The 23,561-nt window shown below is 42.4% G+C and overlaps 1 protein-coding gene across 2 annotated transcripts in view; it reads right to left on the bottom strand.

The window, feature by feature from the left end:
- Window positions 1-22,357, bottom strand: part of Ubr1 (ubiquitin protein ligase E3 component n-recognin 1) — a 199,927-nt gene extending 177,570 nt beyond the window's left edge. For both annotated transcript variants that reach the window (XM_004660885.2, XM_045156215.1), the window contains exon 1: window positions 22,200-22,357. In XM_004660885.2, coding sequence (XP_004660942.1) covers window positions 22,200-22,280 — 81 coding nt within the window. In that variant the 5' untranslated portion in view covers window positions 22,281-22,357. The remainder of the gene's footprint in view (window positions 1-22,199) is intronic.
- Between the last annotated feature and the right edge of the window lie 1,204 nt (window positions 22,358-23,561).

Raw genomic sequence — 23,561 nt, 5'->3', positions numbered from 1 at the left:
ATTATCCCCTGCCCACAACAGGTATTATGAGATGATAAAAAAATAATAGGCATTAGGCACGGCTAAAACCTGATAACAAATCACTCCAGTGAGGACTCAAGAGACCCAGGTTTCCACCATACTTTTTCTTTAAAAAAAAAATTATTTTGAGCCGGGCATGGTGGTGCATGCCTTTAATCCCAGCACTCGGAAAGCAGAGGTAGGAGGCTCACCGTGAATTTGAGGCTACCCTGAGACTACATAGTGAATTCAGGTCAGCATGTGTTAGAGTGAGACCCTACCTCGAAAAAAGCAAAACAACAACAACAACAAAAATTATTTGAGAAAGAGAAAGAGAAAAGAGGCAGAGAGAGAGAATGGACATGCCAGGGCCTTTAGCTGCTAGTTCAAGGTGCAATTCCCCAGTACCCACATAAGCCAGATGCACAGGATGGCACATGTATCTGGAGTTCGTTTACAGTGGCTATAGGCCCTGGTGTGCCCATTCTCTCTGTCTCTCTCTCTCTCTGTGTCGCTCTCAAATAAATAAATAAAGCCAGGCATGGTGGTACATGCCTTTAATCCCAGCACTTGGGAGGCAGAGGTAGAAGGTTCACCGTGAGTTTGAGGCCACCCTGGGATTTCATAGTGAATTCCAGGTCAGCCTGGGCTAGAGTGAGACCCTACCTCGGAAAAAAAAAATAATAAATATAAACAAAATGATCATTAATACACATAGATACACACACATATATATGTACATACATACATATATACATACACTACAATTCATCTGAAGAGATGGCATAGTGGTTAAGGAGCTTGCCTGCAAAGCCAAAGTACCCAGGTTCGATTCCCCAGGACCCAGATGCACAAGGTGGCACATACATCTGGAAATCATCTACAGTGGCCAGAGGCCCTGATGTACCCACCTCTGCATTCCCCCCCCACTGCCTCTTTCTCTCTCTCTCAAATAATTTAAAATTTTTTTTAAGGATGGAGAGATGGCTTAGTGGTTAAAGCACTTGCCTGCAAAGCCAAAAGACCTTGGTTCAATTCCCCAGGACCCATGTAAGCCAGATGCACAAGGTAGCGCATGCATCTGGAGTTCATGTCTAGTGGCTGGAGGCCCTGGCGTGCCCCCCTCCACCTCTCTCTCTCTCCATCATCTCTCCATCTCTCAAATAAGTAAATAAATATTTTTTAAAAAGAAAATACAATTTTTCTTTTTGGACATAACATTCAGTCCTTCCACTTATGTCAACAATATGACCTTTAATATCTCAAATCTGGATGTGATAACACACACCTTTAATCCCAGCACTTGGGAGGCTGAGTAAAGTAGTAGGATTGCTGAGTTCAAGGCCAGCCTGAGACAATGTAGTGAATTCCAGGGCATCCTGGGCTATCGCAAGACTCTACTTTGAAAAAGCCAAAAACAACAACACAACAAAAATCTCAAATCGTACAAATTTCCTCAGAGCTCCTGCTTTGGTTTTTCTTATATCCCTATGTGTCTGAATTAGTCACTACTTTCCTCCATATACAACTGCCATACTCTAAGCCAGTAATAACCTTTGTAAACTATAAAATAAATATGCCACTTATACTGATCACCAGTTAATTCATTCATTTAAGAATGTCAGGGCCACCCAAGGTTGTCTTCTGGCCTCCATATACACAAATGTGTTCCTACATACACATGAACACAAATGCATGCATACTACACATAAGTAAAAGAAGGAACATGTCAGAACTGAGGATTAGTTCAGAGCATCTTCAGTAAGCACAAGGCCCAGGGTTCAATCCCTTGTGCAAAATAAAATAAAACAAAACAGGGCTGGAGAGATGGCTTAGCGGTTAAGCGCTTGCCTGTGAAGCCTAAGGACCCCAGTTCGAGGCTCGGTTCCCCAGGTCCCACATTAGCCAGATGCACAAGGGGGTGCATGCGTCTGGAGTTCGTTTGCAGAGGCTGGAAGCCCTGGCGCGCCCATTCTCTCTCTCTCCCTCTATCTGTCTTTCTCTCTGTGTCTGTTGCTCTCAAATAAATAAATAAAAATTTAAAAAAATAAAATAAAACAAAACAAAATAAAAAAAAATATGTGTCTGTTCCATCAAGCACCTTTCAGCATACATCACTGTCAGGTGTGACCCTTGCTTTTACAGAACTTACATTCTGGTATAGAGACAAAGTTGAAATGAGGAGAAACATAGGCGCAGTGCAGTAGAGAAAATAAATGGTGTTTTGACAAATACAAGAAGCCACTGAGTATGTAGCTCAGGGGTAAGCTGCATGTTCCAAAACCTGAATCCCAGTACCAGGAAAAATCAAAATAAAAAAGAACCCTGGCTAATGTTTTAGGGTCTAAGAAAAGGTTGGGGATGGGACTGGGAAGCACAATCCATGAGGGTGGGACAGACAGGGACAATGGACAAACACAGTAGACAATGGGTACAATGAGTAATGGCACAGGCCTTGAAGCAAATTAGGCTATAACTTGAGAAACAGGACAGTGACCAGATATGGTGGTACATGCTTTTAACTCCAGCACTTGCAATGCTTTTAACTCCAGCACTTGCAATCAGAGGTAGGAGGATCAACATGAGCTCAAGGCCAGCCTAAAACTACATAGTGACTTCCAGGTCAGCCTGGCCTAGAGTGAGACTGTCTCAAAAAAAAAACAAAAAAAAAAAACAGGATAGCAGGATAGCGTAACTAAAAGTAAACTAGAAGAAAGGAAAGAAAATGAGGTAGAGATGCAGCAGGCCAGACTAGGCAGTCTTAAGGGGCCTATCTCGATGAGCTTGGGCTTGATTCTAAGTACAATGGAAAACCACTGAAGGATTTAGTTAAGGAAAATGACATGATCTAGTTTAGTCTTAAAAATATTACACTGGGGCTGCAGAGATGGCTTAGCAGTTAAGCACTTGCCTATGAAGCCTAAGGACCCCAGTTCGAGGCTCGGTTCCACAGAACCCATGTTAGCCAGATGCACAAGGGGGTGCACACATCTGGAGTTCGTTTGCAGTGGCTGGAGGTCCTGGCACAGGCACGTGCTCTCGCTCTCTCTCTCTCTCTCTCTCTCTCTCTCTCTCTCTCTCTCTGTCGCTCTCAAATAAATAAATAAACACAAAAAATTTTAAAAAAAGATTATACTGACGGGATGTAGAGAAGGCTTAGTGGTTAAGGTGCTTGCCTCGGAACCCTAAGGACCCAGGTTCAATTCCCCAGTACCCACATAAGCCAGATGCACAGGGTGACGCATGCATCTGGTTCACCCATTCTCTCTTTCTCAAATAAATAAATCAATAAGATGTATTTTTTTAAAGTTTATTTTAAAAAATTACACTGAGGCCAGGAGTGGTGGTACACACTTTAATCCCAGCACTTGGGAGGCTGAAGTAGGAGGATCGCTGTGAGCTCAAGGCCACCTCAAAAAAAAAACAAAAAAACCAAAAAACTACAGGGCTGGAAGGATGGCTTAGCAGTTAAGGCATTTGTCTGCAGAGCCAAAGGACCCAGGTTTTATTCCCCAGGACCCACGTTAGCCAGATGCACAAGGGGGCGCACACAGTGGATGGAAGCCCTGGCATGCCCATCCTTCCTCCCTCTCTCTCCCCCTCTTTCTCTGTCAAATAAATGAAAATAAACAATTGTTTTAGAGCTTGAGAGATGACAGCGGTCAAGTGCTTGCATGTGAAGCCTAAGGACCCTGGTTCTAGGCTTGATTCCCCAACACCCACGTTAGCCAGATGCACAAAGGGGCACATGCATCTGAAGTTCATTTGCAGTGGCTGGAGGCCCTGGCATGCCCATTCTCTCTCTCTCTCTCTGCCTCTTTCTCTGTCTGTCACTCTCAAATAAATAAATAAAAATAAACAAAAAAATGTTTTTTAAAAAACTACAAAAAAATTATACTAGAAGCTGAGAGATGGCAGTGGTTAAGGCCCTTGCCTGTGAAGGCTAAGGACCCAGATTCAATTCCCCAGTACTCACATAAGTACATAAGTACATAAGTACATGGTGGTGCATGCATCTGGAGTTCATCTGCCATGGCTACAGGCCCTGGTATGCCTATTCTCTATCTGCCTCTCTCGTTCATTCATAAATAAATAAATAAATTAATTAATTAATAAAATAAGCCCGGTGTGGTAGCATACATCTTTAATCCTAACATTTGGAAGGCAGAAGTAGGAGGATTGGTGTGAGTTTGAGGCCACCTTCAGACTTCATAGAGAATTCCAAGTCTGCCTGGGCTAGACCGAGACTCCACCTTGAAAAATAAAACCCACATAAAATCGGTGGAAGAGTGATGGAGCAGAACACCTGACTTTCTCCTCACCACAGGTGAGCATATGGGGTATGGCATGGTCAAATACATATGCATAACTGGTACACCCATCTTCTCTCTCTCAAATAAATAAATTAAAATAGAGCTGGAGAGATGGCTTAGCAGTTAAGCGCTTGCCTGTGAAGCCTAAGGACCCCGGTTTGAGGCTCGGTTCCCCAGGTCCCATGTTAGCCAGATGCGCAAGGGGGCGCACGCGTCTGGAGTTTGTTTGCAGAGGCTGGAAGCCCTGGTGCGCTCATTCTCTCTCTCTCCCTCTATCTGTCTTTCTGTGTCTGTTGCTCTCAAATAAATAAATAAATAATTTAAAAATAAAAAAATAAAACCCACATAAAATCGGTGGAAGAGTGATGGAGCAGAACACCTGACTTTCTACTCACCACAGGTGAACATATGGGGTATGGCATGGTCAAATACATATGCATAACTGGTACACCCATCTTTTCTCTCTCAAATAAATAAATTAAAATAGAGCTGGAGAGATGGCTTAGCGGTTAAGCGCTTGCCTGTGAAGCCTAAGGACCCCGGTTCGAGGCTCGGTTCCCCAGGTCCCATGTTAGCCAGATGCGCAAGGGGGCGCACGCGTCTGGAGTTCGTTTGCAGAGGCTGGAAGCCCTGGCGCGCTCATTCTCTCTCTCTCCCTCTATCTGTCTTTCTCTCTGTGTCTGTCGCTCTCAAATAAATAAATAAATAAATAAATAAATAAATAATTTTTTTAAAAAATAATTAATAAATAAATAAATTAAAATAAAAAGTAAATAAAAAAAAACAGCTGGGCATGATGGTGCATGTATTTAATCCCAGCACACAGGAAGCAGAGGTAGGAGGATCACCATGAGTTCAAGGCCACCCTGAGACTATAGTGAGACCCTACCTTGAAAAACAAAACAAATTACACTGGGACTAATCAGAAAGAGCACTTGCTTTGCACGCATGAAGACCACAGTTCAATTCCCAACACCCACATAAAAATGTTGGAATGGAGAGATGGCTTGGTGGTTAAGTGCTTGCCTGTGAAGACTAAGGACCCAGGTTCGAAGCTCCATTTCCCAGGACGCACATTAGCCAAATGCACAAGGGGGGGGGGGCGGCATGTGGCTGGAGTTCATTTCCAGTGGCTTGGAAACCCTGGGGTGCCCATTCTCTCTCTTTCTCTCTTTCTGTCTGTCGCTCTCAAATAAATAAATAAACAAAAAACAAATAAAACTTTCTAAAAATGTTGGTATGTGGCTACAGAGATGACTTTGTGGTTAAGGCACTTGCCTGCAAAGCCTAACAACCCAAGTTCAATTCTTCAGTACCCACATAAAGCCAAATGCACAAAGTGGCACATGCATCTGGAATTCATTTGCAGTGGCTAGAGGCCCTGGCATACCCGCTCTCTACCTCTCTCTGTTTGCAAATAAATAAATAAATTTTTTTTTAAATGTTTAAATGCTGGTATGGTGCAATGTGCCTATAATCCCAGTGCTGGGGAGACAGAAATAGGAGGATCCAAGACTTGCTAACTAGCCACCTTATCCTAAATGGTGAGCTGTAGGCCAGTGAGAGACCCACCCTGCCATGAGACATGAGCTGACATGCAAACTCTACTGACTCTATTCTGGAATTAATTTTCCATTCACAAATTATCCCTCCTCCATCTTTTCACCTACAAGGACAATAATTGTAATTCAAGTTAAGGTGTGACTGACAACTCCTCAGGGGTGTGATACTGTAATCATAGCAAGTGGCAGAATCTGAATCAAGGGTCTATCAGGAGAGCTCCCTTGAACACTTGAAAAATTTCTGAGTGGCTTCTTGTCTGGGCTAGCCTGCCCTATCCTACCTTCCAAAACAGTCCTGGTATTAGCTCTCGCACTGAAGCCCTGGAGTGAGGCACCAGAGAGCCCAACATCATTAGCAGAATGAAGTGAGCATGTTTTGCAGGTGAGGCACCTCAGCTGTGATTAGATTCTAAGAGAATCTGGAGGCCCAGAGCAGGGTGCATATGCTCTATCAGTAGCTTCTAAAACCCTCAGCTCACTGAGGCTATGGACCATCCCCAGTTCTGCAGCAAAAGTAACTTATGGCTGAGGTGGGGGACATGATTCACCCACAGCATGTTGGACTCCAAGCCTGAGACTGTTTCCTCAGCTAAGGTCCAGTTTGCACTTGCTAAACCTGAAGGGCCCCACATGGCATAGTGGATGGCTCAGCTCTAACCTGATGTCATATCCCCACTTGCTTCCAATAGATCCTTCAGCATTCACTAAGCCACTGCAGTTCAGCTGTGCTGGGCTCTTTTCTTTCTGTGCCTTTACAATGGCTGTTCCCTCTGCTAAGAAGTACCTTCACTGCCCTCCACCTACCAGCTTCCTACACTGTCCAGACTGCAGTGTGTGGGATAGCTCCTTGCTGCTCAGGGAACCTGTCACTCCCTCCCAAGTGTGGGTCTACAGTGTCACTAGCCTTGGGAGACTGAGGCAGGATCTTAGCTCTGTAGACTCACCCCGTGGTTGTCTGTCCTCTGACCTCTACAAGCATGACATGGACATGCACACACACGTGCACCTACACACACATAAACTCACATTAAAAAAAGGAAAAGATTACACTGCTTGCTCTGTGAAAAATGGACTGTAGGATGGTAAAAGTAGAAGCAAAGAGACAAGTTAAGGGCTACAGTTATCATGGCAACATGTGGTGGCTTTGATTACAAAGACAGACATGGAGACAGATGCTTGTGTTCAAAAGCTATTGTGGCGGGATCCTCTATAGACAGGGCTATCAAAACTTTTGACGTGCTGGGCATGGGGGACACACATCTGTAATTCCAGCACTCAGAAATAGAGGTAGGAGGATTACTGTGACTTCAAATCCAGCCTGAGACTACATAGTGAATTCCAGGTCAGCTTGGGCTAGAACGAGACCCTACCTTCAAATAAATAAAAATAAAATTTCTTCATCTAACTCCTCCCATCACCTCCTAAAATTGTTCTTCTCAGTCTATGACATTCCCACTACCAACCTAGAAATACAGATGTCATTTTTTCTTTCTTTCCCTCAATCCAAACCATCTGATTTTCTTTGCTTCTATCATATTTCCAAAAGCCTTTTCAAGCTAATACATTTCTGTCCAACGATGATGATCTCTCAAGTGCAAAGCGGTATTGTAGGCTTTGAAAGCAGCTTCCTCACCTTCCTCCCTATTGAAAAGCTACCAGATATTCAAATGGAAATACCAAGCAAGCAGCTGAATTATGATTTTAAGCTTAAAAGTGAGATGATCTTCAGACATAAAGCTGGGAACTGCATACATACAAAGATGGTATTAAAGCCAGAGAACTGGATGGGATCCCCTGCACTGTGACAGTATACAGGAAAAAGAAAAGATCTCAGCCAAGACAGCTTTTGAGATGGACTTAAGGAGGAAAATTCAATTATAAAAAAGCAGAATCAGAAGATGGTGGCATAGGAACCACACCACAACAGCCTAGGGGAGAAAAAGAAAAAAAAAAAAAACTCAGCAAAATACACTCGTCTACTAAAAAGTAAAGTGTGTAAGAAATTACCAACAGCAGCAGAGAAGTAGAAGAGTTCCAGAGCATCTAGAGCCCACACAGGCAGGCAGAAGTGGCTCCAGCAGCAGCAGCACCAGGTCGATGGGGCCACAGCTACAAGGCTCGGCTTGAGCCACAGGAAAAGCCAGGTGAGGGGATTTTCCACTCATACCGGAGCTCTTTGCAAACTCAAGAAACGTGGAGAACTGCAGCAAACAACGGAGGATGAGATCATGAGGTAGAGGATCATGTGGACCAGCAGAACTAGAACCACCATCTACAGCCTCCCTTCCTCCACCACAGCACAAGCGCCAGCAAGCACCAGAGACCTGTGGAAGGGAGCTCACAGCACCCAGCACCAGTGACCAGAACAGTGATCCAATGACCCAGCCAGCATACTGGAACCCACAGTGCACCAAAGAGGGACCGAAGCAGGAGCGCAGTATAACTACGACCAATATCATCCCAAAAGGTAACTGGGATTACACCAGGTCAGTACCTACCAAATAAGACTGGTATATAGGCCTGAACTGAAAGTGCTAATGGCGCCTTCCATATCAGAATAAATTAGATGCTAAATCCGATGGATGGTCAGATTTGCCTTTCTTGTATAAGCAATGTTTTGTGCTTGTTATTTGTTGCTTCTTGATTTATAGTGGCTTTGCTTCCTCTTGTGTTATACATTAGGGAAGGGTCTCACTTGGTCACAAGCTGACTTGGAACCCTCAACAGACCATAAATCTTAACCTCCTTGTTGACAGGATTAAGGGTGTGGGGCACTAAACACCCTAAGGGATAGTGATATTGTTAGAGGATCTGGTTGTCAGAATATCTACTCTTGCATAAATACTCTGTGCTGTCTTTCATTGAAAATGTACACTGTTTAGTTAAAGTTTAGAATGTGCCTGTGTTTTGTTCCACTCAGCCTACTTGAATACTCTCATAGCTGGCAAACCAAACACCTAGGGTCACTTCTGTAGATACTGAGAGTCTTAAGGGTCACACCTAGCACCCTAAGCTCCTACCCTGAAGATATATAACATCAGATTGATTGCTACATCTAACAATACTGCAGCTAACTAGAGAACCCAAGCATTAAATTAATACAAGATGCAAAAATATATACATTATAACACAAGAAACACCAAAAATCAAGACAATATAAATCCACCAAAAAGTATTAATGCATCAGAAATTACCTCCAGTGAAAACAACTGAGAGGAAATGCCTGAGAAAGATTTCAAAAGAATGATTATAAATATGCTCTAAGGAGTCAAAGAGAAAAATCAAAGGAATCAAACACAATACAGGACACCAATTTAATGAAATAAAGAGGTCAACACTAGACATAAATAAGGAAACAGAAATAATAAAGAAAAAACAGTCAGAATTACTAGCAATGAAGAGCACAGTCAATGAAATAAAAAATCTCTGTAGAAAATCTCACCAGTGCCAGGCATGGTGGCACACACCTTTAATCCCAGCACTTAGGAGGCAGAGGTAGGAGGATCATTGTGACTTCGAGGCCACCCTGAGACTACATAGTGAATTCCAGGTCAGCCTGTGCACAAATGAGACCCTACCTCAAAAAAACCAAAAAATAAAAAGAGTTCAGGGTATAGTAGAAGGAGAAGAATTTTCACTCCAAATGCATAGTAAGGCGTTTTCAACAAAATCATAGACGAAAACTTTCCCCAAATTGGGAAAGACGTGCCAATGCAGATAGAGGAATCTCTTAGAACACCAACCAGACAAAACCTAGAAAGAACTTCTCCTCGCCATATTATAATTAAACTACCAAACCAAATAAGAAATATTGAAAGCAGTTAGAGACAAAAATCAAGTTACCTACAAAGGCAAGCCCTTCAGGTCACAGCACATTACTCAACACAAACTTTAAAAGCCAGAAGGCCTTGGAGTGATGTATTCCAAGTTCTGAAAGATAACAACTGTCAACCAAGGTTACTTTATCCTGCAAAGCTACCCATTCAAATAAATGGAGAAACAAGGACATTCCACAACAAAAGCACACTAAAAGAATATTTGAAGACAAAACCAGCTCTACAGAAAATACTTGAAAGAATACTCCATGCTGAAAAGAAAGAAAAGCACACATATAAGGAACTGGAAAAAGCAAGCCATACTCAAATACTAGTTAATACAAGAAAGCAAAGGTAAAATGGGAAGAACTACCAAAAAAAGGGAAAAATAAATACACACCTTTCAATAATACTTCTTAATATCCATGGCCTCAATGCCCCAACCGAAAGACAGGTTTGCAGACTGGGTTAAAGAGCAGGATCCTTCAATTTGTTGCCTCCAATAACTCACCTTTCTACAAAGGATGGACACTATCTTAGTGTGGAAGGGTGGAAAACGGTGTTTTAAGCAAATCGGCCTAGAAAACAAGCAGGGGTTGCTATCCTAATATCTGACAAGGTAGACTTCAGTCCAACCTTAGTTAGGAAAGATAAGGAAGGTCACTTTATATTGATTAAAGGCACACTCCAACAGGAGGACATTATAATCCTAAACATACATGCACCTAACATGGGGGCTCCCAAAATTCATCAAACAAATGCTATTAGAACTAAGGTCACAGATAACACCAAACACAGTGGTAGTGGGTGACTTCCACACCCCACACTCATGAACTGATAAGTCATCCCAGCAAAAAATAAACAGAGAGGCATTTGGATTAAATGAGGTCATAGAAGAAATGGACTTAACAGATATCTACAGGACATTTCATCCAAAGGCTGCAGAATATACATTCTTTTCAGCAGCACATGGAACATTCTCTAAACTAGACCATATATTAGGACACAAAGCAAATCTTTTTTTTTTTTTAAAGATTTTTTTAAAATTTTTATTTATTTATTTGAGAGCAACAGACACATAGAGAAAGACAGATAGAGGGAGAGAGAGAGAATGGGCACGCCAGGGCTTCCAGCCTCTGCAAACGAACTCCAGACGCGTGCGCCCCCTTGTGCATCTGGCTAACGTGGGATCTGGGGAACCGAACCTCGAACCGGGGTCCTTAGGCTTCACAGGCAAGCGCTTAACCGCTAAGCCATTTCTCCAGCCCCACAAAGCAAATCTTAACAAATACAGGAAAACTGAAATAATTCCTTGCATTCTATCTGACCATAATGGAATCAAACTACAAATCAATAGCAAGAAAAGCTATAGAGCATACACAAAATCATGAAAAATAAACAATACACTACTAAATGACGAATGGGTCAATAAAGGAATCAAGGAGGAAATCAAAACATTCATAGAGTCAAATGATAATGAGAACACAACATACCAAAACCTTTGGGACAAAATGAAGGCAGTCCTAAAAGGCAAATTTATAGCTTTAAGTGCCTATGTTAAGAAATTAGAAAGGTCTCAAGTAAACGGCCTAATGCTTCACCTTAAACCCTTGGAAAAAGAACAAGGCAAAACGAAAATAAGTAGATGGGAAGAAGTAATAAAGATTAGGGCAGAAATTGGGCTGGAGAGAAGGCTTAGTGGTTAAGCACTTGCCTGTAAAGCCTAAGGACCCCGGTTCGTGGCTCGATTCCCCACAACCCACATAAGCCAGATGCACAAGGTGGTGCATGCATCTGGAGTTTATTTGCAATGGCTAGAGGCCCTGCCAGGCCCATTTTCTCTCTCTCTCTCACTCTTTCTCACTCTGTCACTCTCAAATAAATAAATAAAAATAAGCAAAAAAATTTTTTAAAAAGATTAGGGCAGAAATTAATGAAATAGAAACCAAAAAAATGATGATAATCCAAAGAATCAATGAATCAAAAAGTTGGTTCTTTGAAAGGATAAACAAAATAAACCCTTAGCATATCTGACCAAAAGAAAGAGAGAAGAGACACAAATTAATAAAATTAGAGACAAAAAAGGCAACATCACAACAGATACCAGAGAAATTCAAAAAATCATAGGGACATGCTATAAAAACATATATTCCACTAAGTATGAAAATCTGAAAGAAATGGATGATTTCCTTGATTTATATGACTTACCTAAATTAAATCAAGATTGACATTAATCACTTAAGTAGATCTATAACAAGTATGGAGATCCAAGCAGTTATCAAAAATCTCCCAACTAAAAAATGTCCAGGCCCAGATGGATTCAGTGGTGAATTTTACCAGACCTTCTGGGAAGTAACACCATTGCTTCTTAAGCTTTTCCATAAAATAGCAAAAGAAGGAATCCTACCAAACTCCATGTACAAAACCAGCATCACCCTGATACTGAAACAGGGCAAAGATAGAACAAAAAAAGAAAATTATAGACCAGTCTCCCTCATGAGAATAGATGCAAAAATTCTCAACAAAATACTGGAAACAGAATACAAGAACATATCAGAAAGATCATTCACCCTGACCAAGTAGGCTTTATCCAGAGATGCAGGGATGGTTCAACATATGCAAATCAATAAATGTAATACATTATATAAATGGACTGAAGGACAAAAATCACATGATCATCTCCTTAGATGCAGGGAAAGCACTTAACAAAATCCAACATCCCTTCATGATAAAAGTCCTACAGAGACTGGGAATAGAAGGATGATATCTCTATATAATAAAAGCTATTTATGACAAGCCTACAGCCAACATATTACTAAAAGGGGAAAAACTGGATGTTTTCCACTAAAAGCAGGAACAAGACAAGGGTGTCCACTGTCCCCAATTTTATTGAATATAGTACTGGAAGTCTCAGCCATAGCAATAAGGCAAGAGAGGCACATAAAAGGGATACAAATTGGGAAGGAAGAGATCAAGTTATCATTATTTGCAGATGACATGATTCTATATATACAGGACCTTAAAGACCCTACCAGCAAACTGTTAGAGCTGACAAACACCATAGCCATGTAGCATCATACAAAATAAATGCACAGAAATCAGTAGCTTTCCTATATCCTAGCAACAAACACACAGAGGATGAAATCAGAGAATCACTCCCATTCAAAATTGCATCAAAAAAAAAAATACAGTACCTTGGAATAAACCTAACCAAGCAAGTGAAGGATCTCTACAATGAAAACTTTAAAACACTCAAGCGAGAAATTGCAGAAGACACTAGGAAATGGAAAAACATCCCTTGTTCCTGGATCAGAAAAATTAACATTGTGAAAACTGCAATCTTACCAAAAGCAATCTACACATTTAATGCAATCCCCATCAAAATTCCAATGGCATTCTTCACACAAATAGGAAAAACAACCCAAAAACTCATTTGGAATAATAAAAAAACCTCAACTATCTAAAATAATACTGAGCAACATAAATAAGGATGGTGGTATCACCATACCTGATTGTAACCTATACTACAGAGCCATAGTAACAAAAACAGCATGGTATTGGCACAAAAGCAGACATGTAGATCAATGGAACAGAATAGAGGACCCAGATATAAGGCCAGGTAGCTATAGCCACCTATTATTCGATAAAAATGCCAAAATTACTCATTGGAGAAAAGACAGCCTCTTCAGCAAAAGATGCTGAGAAAACTGGATATGTATCTGTAGAAGGATGAAAATAGATTCTTCTCTTTCTCCATGCATAAGAATTAAGTCCAAATGGATTAAAGACCCTAACATCAGACCTGAAACTCTGTAACTGCTAGAGGAAAAAGTAGGGGAAACCCTTCAACATATTGGTCTTGGCAGACTTTCTGAATACAACCCCAATTGCTCAGGCAATAAAACCACAGATTAACCACTGGGACCTCATGAAATTACAAAGATTTTGTACGGCAAAGGACACTGTGCATAAAGCAAAGAGGCAGCCTACACAATAGGAAAAAATCTTCGCCAGCTATATATCTGATAGAGGATTAATATCTAGGATATACAAAGAAATCAAAATTAAATAATAACAAATCAAACAAGCCAATTAAAAAATGGGCTATGGAAGTAAATAGAGTTCTCAAAAGAAGAAATACAGATGGCATAGAAGCATCTGAAAAAATGTTCAACATCCCTAGTCATCAAGGAAATGCAGATTAAAACTACATTGAGATTCCATCTCACTCCTGTCAGATTGGCTACCATCATGAAAACAAATGACCATAAATGCTGGCTAGGATGTGGAATAAGAGGAACTCTCCTACACTGTTGGTAGGAATGCAATCTGGTCCAGCCATTGTTGAAATCAGTGTGGAGGTTCCTAAGACAGCTAAAAATAGATCTACCATATGACCCAGCTATAGCACTCCTAGGCATATATCCGAAGGACTCTTCTCACTACCTTAGAGATACTTGCTCTACCATGTTTATTGCCACTCAATTCACAATAGCTGGGAAATGGAACCAGCCTAGATGTCCCTCAACTGATGAGTGGATAATGAAGATGTGGCACATGTATACAATAGAGTTCTGCTAAGCGGTAAAGAAAAAAGAAGTTTTGAAATTTGCTGGAAAATGGATGGAACTGGAAAGGATTATACTAAGTGAGGTAACCCAGGCCCAGAAAGCCAAGTGTCGCATGTTCTCTCTCATATGTGGATCCTAGCTACAGATGATTGGACTTCTGTGTGAGTTGGAAGAAAACTCAGTAGCAAAGTCCAGTAAGCTAGAAAAGAGATATATACAAGGAAGAGAAAGGAAGGGAAGGGAGTACTTAATAGGATGGTATTGTATATATGTAAGTAGAAGAATAGATTAATGGGGGTGAAAAGGCCCAAAATGAGGTCAGGGGAAGAGATTGAGTAAAGGAAAGGTGGAGGGAGGGCTAATCAAAATCTAAGAGGATATAAATAAATCATATGGAAACCTACTTTTTTGGACAATGAAACACTCAGGAGCCATAGATTGTTGCTAGAAAATTTTCAGTGCCAGGGATGGGATAACTTTCAGTGAGTTGTTGGCCAAGGAGGTCCCTGATGCCCCCAAAACACTACAGGCCATTGCTGAGGCCGTTGGTTTCCCACTAGTAATAGACAGTAAGACCCTATTGCTGAAGACTCCACCTACTTGGGCTGCAAGGCCACTGAGAAATCCCGCTGGAACTGAGCTCCTCCATGTAGACCAGCTGACAGAAAGCCAGAAAAAGCCATTCTGCATGCAGTTAAAAGGGAGAAAGAGAAATCACCAGTGAAGATACGCAACAGTAGACATTGCAAGCCTTATATTTGGCCAGCCAGGCCAAATGAGCCAATGGGTGCAATAGTGGCACGTCTGTCACGGTGGAAACCAACTGCCCTCTAATTTGACTGGAGGCCCACTTCATGGTAGGGAATACATCCCTGATACTGAAAACCTACAATAGGGTTAGTCATGAGCCCTAGGGTGTAATGTCTGCTGCTGTCTGGCTAAATGTATATACTAAGCTCACCAAACTGCTCAGTAAGCACTTATCTTAATGTTCATGCCCTTATATTAATGCTACTCTCACTTTTGGTTGAGAATCTTCTCTTTTCAGATGGCGGTGACCTTGGGATGACTCAGAAGGCATCATGGTGATGGAAATAAGTGACCAGAGTGCTCAGTACTACAATATCTCTATCACACTTTCCAAGGCTCATGGCCTATTCCAGAAGAGGTGGTGGAAAGAATGTAAGAGCCAAAGGAAGGGTAGGACTCCTTACAATGTGCTCCCCCCAGGCACAAAATGGCCTGGATATCCATGACCTCACAGTGCTTGACACTATCTATCTACACAAGACTATCATAATAGGAGGAAAAGATCATGACATCAAAATAAAAGAGAGACTGATTGAGACAGGGAGGGGATATGATGGAGAATGGAGTTTCAAAGGGGAATGTGGGGGAGGGAGGGTATTACCATGGGATATCTTTTATAATCATGGAAGTTAATAAAAATTTAAAAATTAAAAAAAAAAAAGCAGAATCTGGGCTAGAGAAGTGGTTTAGTGGTTAAGCAGCTTGCTAGGAAAGCCGAAGGACCGTGGTTCAATTCCCCAGTACCCACGTAAAGCCAGATGCACAAGGTGGCGCATGCACCTGGAGCTCATTTGCAATGGCTAGAAGACCTGGCCTGCCAATGCTCTATCTGTCTCATCCTCTCTCTCTCTCTCAAATAACTAAATGAATAAAATATTTTTCAAAAAGCAGAGCTGAAGCCGGGTGTGGTTGTGCACGCTTTTAATCACAGCACTCGGGAGGCAGAGGTAGGAGGATTGCTGAGAGTTCAAAGCCACTTGAGACTACATAGTGAATTCCAGAGCTAGACCCTACCTCAAAGAAACAAAAACAAAAACAAAAAAGCAAAGAAAAAGTACGTATTAACATATGTGTGTGTGGGAAGGGACACCAAATGTTTGTGCCAGTTTTTTCATCCGGCTTTATTTGAGCGGCTGGGGTATTGAACCTGGACCAGCAGGCTTTGTAAGCAAGTGCCTTTAGATATCTCTGCATGCCCATGATATAGATATGATTTTTGAGGAGGAAGAGAAAATGCATGCATGCATGCATGCATGTATGTATGTGTGAGCATGCATGCATGTGCATGTACCTGGATGCAGCCTAGGTAAGAGTAATGCATTGTCATGGGGTGTAGGATGAGGAGAATGGGGGTTTACGGTTTTCTGGTTCTATGATCAGGGTTGAGAAAACTTGAGAATTCACAGGGTATTGAGGTGATCTGCCAGATTTTTTGCTTCCCCACCCCCAGGTAAGGGTTTCACTCTAGCCCAGGCTATCCTGGAATTCTTTCTGTAGTCCTAGGATAGCCTCTAAACTCACAGTGATCCTTCTACCCCTGCTTCCCAAGTGCTGGGATTAAAGATTTGTACCACCACATGGGCTCTGTTAACCCCCCCCCCCCGCCCAGGTTTCCTCTCTAGCCCAGGCTGACCTGGAATTCACTATGTACTCTCAAGGTGCCCTTGAATTCACAACATCCTCCTGTCTCTGCCTCCCAAGTGCTCGGATTAAAGGTGTGCACCTCCATGCCCGGCTTTTTTCAAAATAATATTTTATTTTTATTTATTTATTTGAGAGAGAGAAAGAATGGGTGTGCCAGGGCTTCCAGCCACTGCAAATCAACTCCAGACGCATGTGCCTCCTTGTGCATCTGGCTTAAATGGGTCCTGGGGAATTGAACCAAGGTCCTTTGGCTTTGCAGGCAGGACCCTTAACCACTAAGCCATTTCTCCAGCCCTTTTTGGTTTTGGGGGAATTTTGTTGTTGTTGTTTGTTTGTTTGTTTGTTTGTTTTTTTTGGTTTTTCAAGGTAGGGTCTCCCTCTAGCTCAGGCTGACCTGGAATTCACTATGTAGTCTCAGGGTGGCCTTGAACTCACGGCGATCCTCCTACCTCTGCCTACAAGTCTGGGTCCTTGGACTCCATAGGCCTTAACTACTCCAGCCCATATATAATTATTTAAAAAGATCTTACCTAGCCAGGCGTGATGGCACACACCTTTAATCCCACCACTTGGGAGGCAGAGGTAAGAGGATCACTGTAACTTCAAGGCCACCCTAAGGCTACATAGTGAATTCCAGGTCAGCCTGGACTAGAGGGAGACCCTACCACGAAAAAAAAAACCAAAACCAAAAAGACACATAAAATTACCCAGTATTTAAGAAGGAAGTTTAGCCGGGCGTGGTAGCACATGCCTTTAATCCTAGGCAGAGGTAGGAGGATCACCGTGAGTTCAAGGCCACCCTGAGACTCCATAGTGAAGTTCCAGGTCAACCTGAGCTAAAGTGAAATCCTACCATGAAAAACAAAAAAAAAAAAAAAAAAAAAAAAAGGAAGGAAGTTTAAGGAAATGATAGCCAGAAACATTAATGGAAGTGGCAAGATTTCTTAAATCTCTGTAACTGTCCCATATCTGTTATTTTGTTTTCCTCTACCTCCAAAGGTGATTTACAACACAAATCACGTGTATGCTAATACAAAATACAAATTAAAATATTAAAAAAAAACTTTAATCCCAGCCCTCAGGAAGAAAGAGGAAAGTAAGAGGACAGCTGAAAGTTCAAGGCCACTACATAGTGAATGCCAGCAGCCTGGGCTAGAGGAAGACCCTAAGGTTGTAAACCAAAAGGAAAAAAAGAAAAAGGAAACCAATAAAGCTGAGCTTGTTTTTGGTTTAACAACAAAGGCAGTGAACTGGGAAGCCAAAATCCACTGGAAGAATAAAATTGAAAACAGTAGCTTTAAAAAAACAGGAAGTAGGATGATCTCTGGGGTCAAGTAGATTCAAACCAAAACAAGAAAAGTGGTTCTGAAGCTCAACAGTCATAAGTCTTTACCCATTTATATCTCTATTTTGAATTTGAATTCTTTTAAAAAATATTTTATACTTTATTTACTTGAGAGAAGGAAAGAGAGAGAGACAGAAAGAGAGAGAATGGGCACTCCAGGGCTTCCAGACACTGCAAACAAACTCCAGATGCATGTGCCACCTTGTGCATCTGACTGATGTGGGTACTGGGGAATCGAACTGAGGTCCTTTAGCTTAGCAAGCAAGCGCCTTAACCGCTAAGCCATTTCTCCAGCCCAAATTTAAATTCTTTGATCACTTACATAGTCACCAGACTCTAGAGTTCCCTAGACCATATATTATACTGTCTCCGTACTACTTTGTAAAAGCCTTGCCCAAAGAAATCTAGTAACAGTTTTGAAGATGTACGCCTTTAAAGGCCAATGAGGATTCTAGTTCAGTTTCTTTCTTTCTTTTTTCTTTTCTTTTTTTTTTTTTTGGTTTTTCACTCTAGCTCAGGCTGACCTTGAATTCACTCTGTAATCTCAGGGTGGCCTTGAACTCATGGCAATCCTCCTACCTCTGCCTCCCAAGTGCTGGGATTAAAGGCATAAACCACCACGCCCGGCTAGTTCAGTTTCTATATCACTGTCTCCAATTACAAACTAGTGGAGTCTGTTGAGTTTTGTTTTAGTTCTGGTGTTTTAAGGTAGGGTCTTGCTCTGATCTGGAATGCACTATGTAGTCTCAGGGTGGCCTTGAATTCTTGGCAATCCTCCTACCTCTGCCTCCCAAGCACTGGGATTAAAGTAGCTTTCTTTAAAAAAAAATTATTTTAGGCTGGAGAGGTGGCTGAGCAGTTAAGGCACTTGCCTGGGCCTAAGGACCCAGGTTCAATTCCCCAAAACCCTTGTAAGCACATGGGGGTGCACACGTCTGGAATACATTTGCACTAGCTAGAGGCCATGGTGTGCTCATTCTCTCTCTCTCTCTCTCTCTAATAATAAATATGTCTTTTAAAAAAATAAAAATAGGGGCTAGAGCGATGGCTTAGCAGTGAAGGCATTTACCTGCAAAGCCAAAGGACCTCCATTTGATACCCCAGGACCCACGTAAGCCAGAAGCACAAGGTGGCACAAACATCTGGAGCTTGTTTGCAGTGTCTGGAGGCCCTGGCATGCCCATTCTGTCTCTGTCTGCCTCTTTCTCTCTTACTCTCTCAAATAAACAAAAATTAGAAATAAATAAATAAAAATAAATATTCTCATTTATTTGAGAGAAGCAGAAAGAAAGAATGTGTATAGATGCATCAGGGCCTCCTACCACTACAAATAAAACTCCAGGCACATGCGCCACTTTGTGCATCTGGCTTTATGGGGATACTGTGGAACCAAACCTGGGCTGTTAGGCTTTGCAAGCAACTGCCTTTAACCACTGAGCTCTCCAGATCCTATGTTGAGATTTTTACAGTACTACTTGGAATTAATATAGCCAAGCTCTAAATAAACATTACTTGTCTTTGGTAATATGAAACTAACTGCTAACGACAACATGGTTTTATCACTCCTAACATGAAAAACAAATTTAAAAAGGCTGGGCATGGTGGCACACGCCTTTAATCCCAGCACTTGGGAGGCAGAGGTAGGAGGATCAAAGTGAGTTCGAGGCCCCCTGAGACTATATAGTGAATTCCATGTCAGCCTGGGCTAGAGTAAAACCCTGCCTCAAAAAAAAAAAAAAAAAAAAAAAAAAAAAAAAAAAAAAAGCACAAGATTCTACCTATTCACCTATGATGATAATAGCTACCTATAATGAAGTCTCACTATTCTGCCCAGGCTGGCCTGGAAATGCTAGACTTAAGTGATCCTCTGCCTTAGACTCCTCAATAGCTGGGTTACTATTTGAAGGCTAGAGATGTAGTTCAGCAGGGAAGCACTTGCCTAACATGTACAAGGCCTTAGGATCCCGGAGACTCAAAAATATTTCAGCTACTTGTAAATTTTTCCTGTCTTCTCATTCCTCACCATCTTAATATTTTTTGTCCTTCACTACCAGCAGTAAAGTGAACATGAACTGCTACCTGATATGAAAGAAGACTGTGAGTTTTTGTTTGTTTGCCATCCTAGTACAAACTCTTACTCCAATTCTGTCCTTATCTAAGGTTTTTTGTTTTGGTTTTTCAAGGTAGGGTTTTGCTCTAGCTCAGGCTGACCTGGTATTCATGCTGTAGTCTCAGGGTAGCCTCGAACTCACAGCAATCCTCCTACCTCTGCCTCCCTAGTGCTTGGATTAAGGCATGTGGAAGCATGCCCAGCCCTATCTGGTTTTTTTAAAACTTTCCCCCCCCCCCCAAGGTAGGGTCTCACTCTAGCCTAGGATGACCTGGAATTCAAATTCACTCTGTAGTCTCAGGGTGGCCTTGAACTCACAGCAATCCTCCTACCTCTGCCTCCCAAGTGCTGGGATTAAAAGTGTGCGCCACCACACCCAGCCTTTTTAAAACTATTTTTATTCATTTGTGTGTGTGTGTGTGTGTGTGTGTGTGTGTGTGTGTGTATGGGAGCACCAGGACCTCCTATCACTACAAACAAATAAGTGTCACAACCATGTGCATTTTTTTTTTCACCTGGCTTTCTGAGTACTAAGGACTTGAACATGGGCCATTAGGCTTTACAAGTGCCTTTAACCACTGAGTCATCTCCCTAGCTCTTTATCTGTTTTTTACTTCACAGCCATTTTCTCTAGTCCCTTTGGCTGACTCATTATGGAGTTCACTCTGATGTCTCATAACACCATACTTAAGTGTCTTCAGGTTAAAATAATTCAAGACTGAGCTTATTAAAAACTGAACTTGGAAAACAAAATTAAAAAAAAAAAAAAAAACAACTTAACTTGAAGCCGGGCATGGTGATGCACATCTTTAAACCCAGTATTCAGCATTCAGGAGGCTGAGGTAGGAGGCTCACCATGAGTTTCAGACCATCCTGAGTATACAGAGCGAATGCCAGCACAGCCTGGGCTATAGTGAGACCCTATCTCGAAAAAACATTAAAGCTAAACTTGTTGAGTGTAGTGGCACACACCTGTAATTCCAGCACTTGAGAGGCAGAGGTAGGAGAATCACTGTGAGAATGAGACTTTACCTCCAGGAAAAAAAAAGCGGGGGGGCTTGAAAGATGGCTTAGTGGTTAAGGTGTTTGCCTGCAAAGCCTAAGGACATAGGTTCTATTCCCTAGCACCCACATAAGCCAGATGTACAGGGTGGCACATGCGTCTGGACTTCGTTTGCACTGGCTAGAGGCTCTGGCGTACCAATTCACTCTTTCTTTCAAATAAATAAATAAATAAAATATTTAAAACAAACTACAAACTTTGCCAGTGAGTATATATTCCACACTTTCCCACATGCAGCTATAAAGAGAAACTGATAACTTTACACCATGGTCAATATTTGAGTATCTCTTATATCCTCCCCACTAGAAGCATGGAGGACCATCAGAACACTCCCTGACATTACTGCTACCTCTTTTCCTCCCTGGAGCCAGACGACTGATACAAAGTTGCCCACTACCTCTACTTTCACATTCTTTTAAGGTACAAGAGCGAGGTGTGGATTCCAGTATTAGCTAATGGCATCGCTCTGACTTGAAATGTCCAGGAGTCCCTTCTTCACTTTTAAAAAAGCAGTGACAGATGTGGGGCTTCTCGACCACGGACACCTATCTGGGCATGGCTTAACAGCAGCAGCGGCAGTCCCTGCCACTACCAAGTTCCAGGCTCCAGCTACGCAACCACACTGGAGCAGCAGCGTCCTGGGCTCCTCACATCAGGAGCCGTAAGCAATGCGCCTCCGAAAAAATGGCTTTCTCCAGCCTCGCCTCGGCCACTCCACCAAACCACCCAGCAGAGACATGCATGTCTGCAACTCCTGCAGACTAACCGATGGCGGTCATCAGATTCCTTGGCCCTGGCTCGCAGGAACGTGGGTGACAACTAACTTTATTCCAAGGCTTCCTTCCACACCAACCCCAAGGGCTCTGCCTCGCACGAGCCGCCATGAGAGCGAAGCCCCGCACGCTCGCGAGTGCGGCGGGGACGCACTGCGGGGAGGACAAAAGGAACCTGCCCGCAAGCACTTACTGCTGCCAGGCGCTGCGGGGTCTGGGGCAGCTCGGGGCTGGTGTCCATCCGCTCGGCGCCTTCAGCCTCCTCGCCCGCCATCTTAGGGGAAACTAACGCCCACAGCTCCCGACCCCCGGCCGCAGGCCAGCGGAAACCTGTGGCGGGTCGGGGAGACGAGGGACGACACTTTTACGACAGCCCTTGGAGTCAGATTCTCTCAGAATGCCTAGCGGCTTCCGGTCCGCTTCCCGGAAGTAGGCGCCGGGACCTGAACCGACTGGGGCCTCAGTAGTTTTTCTCGTTGGTGTCCATGCTATACTGTGTTGCACCGGCTAGTTGAAAATTTTCAGCGTCTGTTATGAAGGGAGGAAGCTTCCGGGATCTAGAAACTTTCCCTGGATGGTTTCCTGACGCCACTGCAGACTTTCTTCACAGCCTGCTGGACGACATAAAAAGCTCTCCCATCTGTAGGCATGTAGCCACTGGTGTTGCACAAAATGTACAAAAAAGACAGGAGAAGCTGGGTGTGGTGGCGCACACCTTTAATCCCAGCACTCGAAAACTTAAAATACAAAACACTTCTGATTCCAAATATTTCAGATAAGAGATACTCAACTTGTAATAAAAATTCAACTCTAGTTATTTTGAGCAAAAAAGATATCTATTATAAGGACAGCAGAAACTACATAAGAGAATTCCAGGTCAGCCTGGGCTACAGTGAGACCTATCTTGAAATATCAAGTGATAATAACAACAAGTCAAAGAAAATGTAAATTTTCCTTCCTTTATTATTGTTATGTCAGGAATGGGTTCCCTCCACAAAATGGAGTCACCAAAGACAGCTGGATGGCAACAGACACAAGGAAATGGGTCATCCCCAGGCCCAGGTCATGATTTCCTGTAAGTCAACTGGTCTCTGTTCTAGTGTCACACTTTGGCTATCTTAGATCTCCCCTAAGGAAACTTTTTTCAATTTTTCCTTTCCTCCAACTTCCAACTGAAGAGCCCTATAAAGCGCACTATCTGGAATTTCACGTTGACTGTGCTTTGCTCTTGAGAGTCAGTCCTAGCATCTTGTGCTTTTCCCGAATAAAACATTCCATCTTTGCCTCAGAGTGGTTTCCACAGTCTTGGTCACTCCAGAACCTTACAATTATTTTGTTCAGAGCTAGGCATGGAACTCCACTCTTCCCATGTGAACTAAATGCTCTGCCATTGAGCTACACTGCAGCCATTATTTTACCATTTTTTTCCTCTGCACAGAATGTACATCATTCTCTTTGTGAATGGCTAGGGAATTGAATCCCAGGCCAACAGATTTGCAAGCAAACATCTTTAGACACTGAGTCATCTCCCCAGCCCTCCTATTTTTCTTTCATA

The sequence above is a fragment of the Jaculus jaculus genome, chromosome 8 (assembly GCF_020740685.1).
Source record: "Jaculus jaculus isolate mJacJac1 chromosome 8, mJacJac1.mat.Y.cur, whole genome shotgun sequence".
Lineage (NCBI taxonomy): Eukaryota > Metazoa > Chordata > Mammalia > Rodentia > Dipodidae > Jaculus > Jaculus jaculus.
Note: the sequence above shows the minus strand (reverse complement) of the source record. Positions and strands in the feature narration are given on the sequence as shown.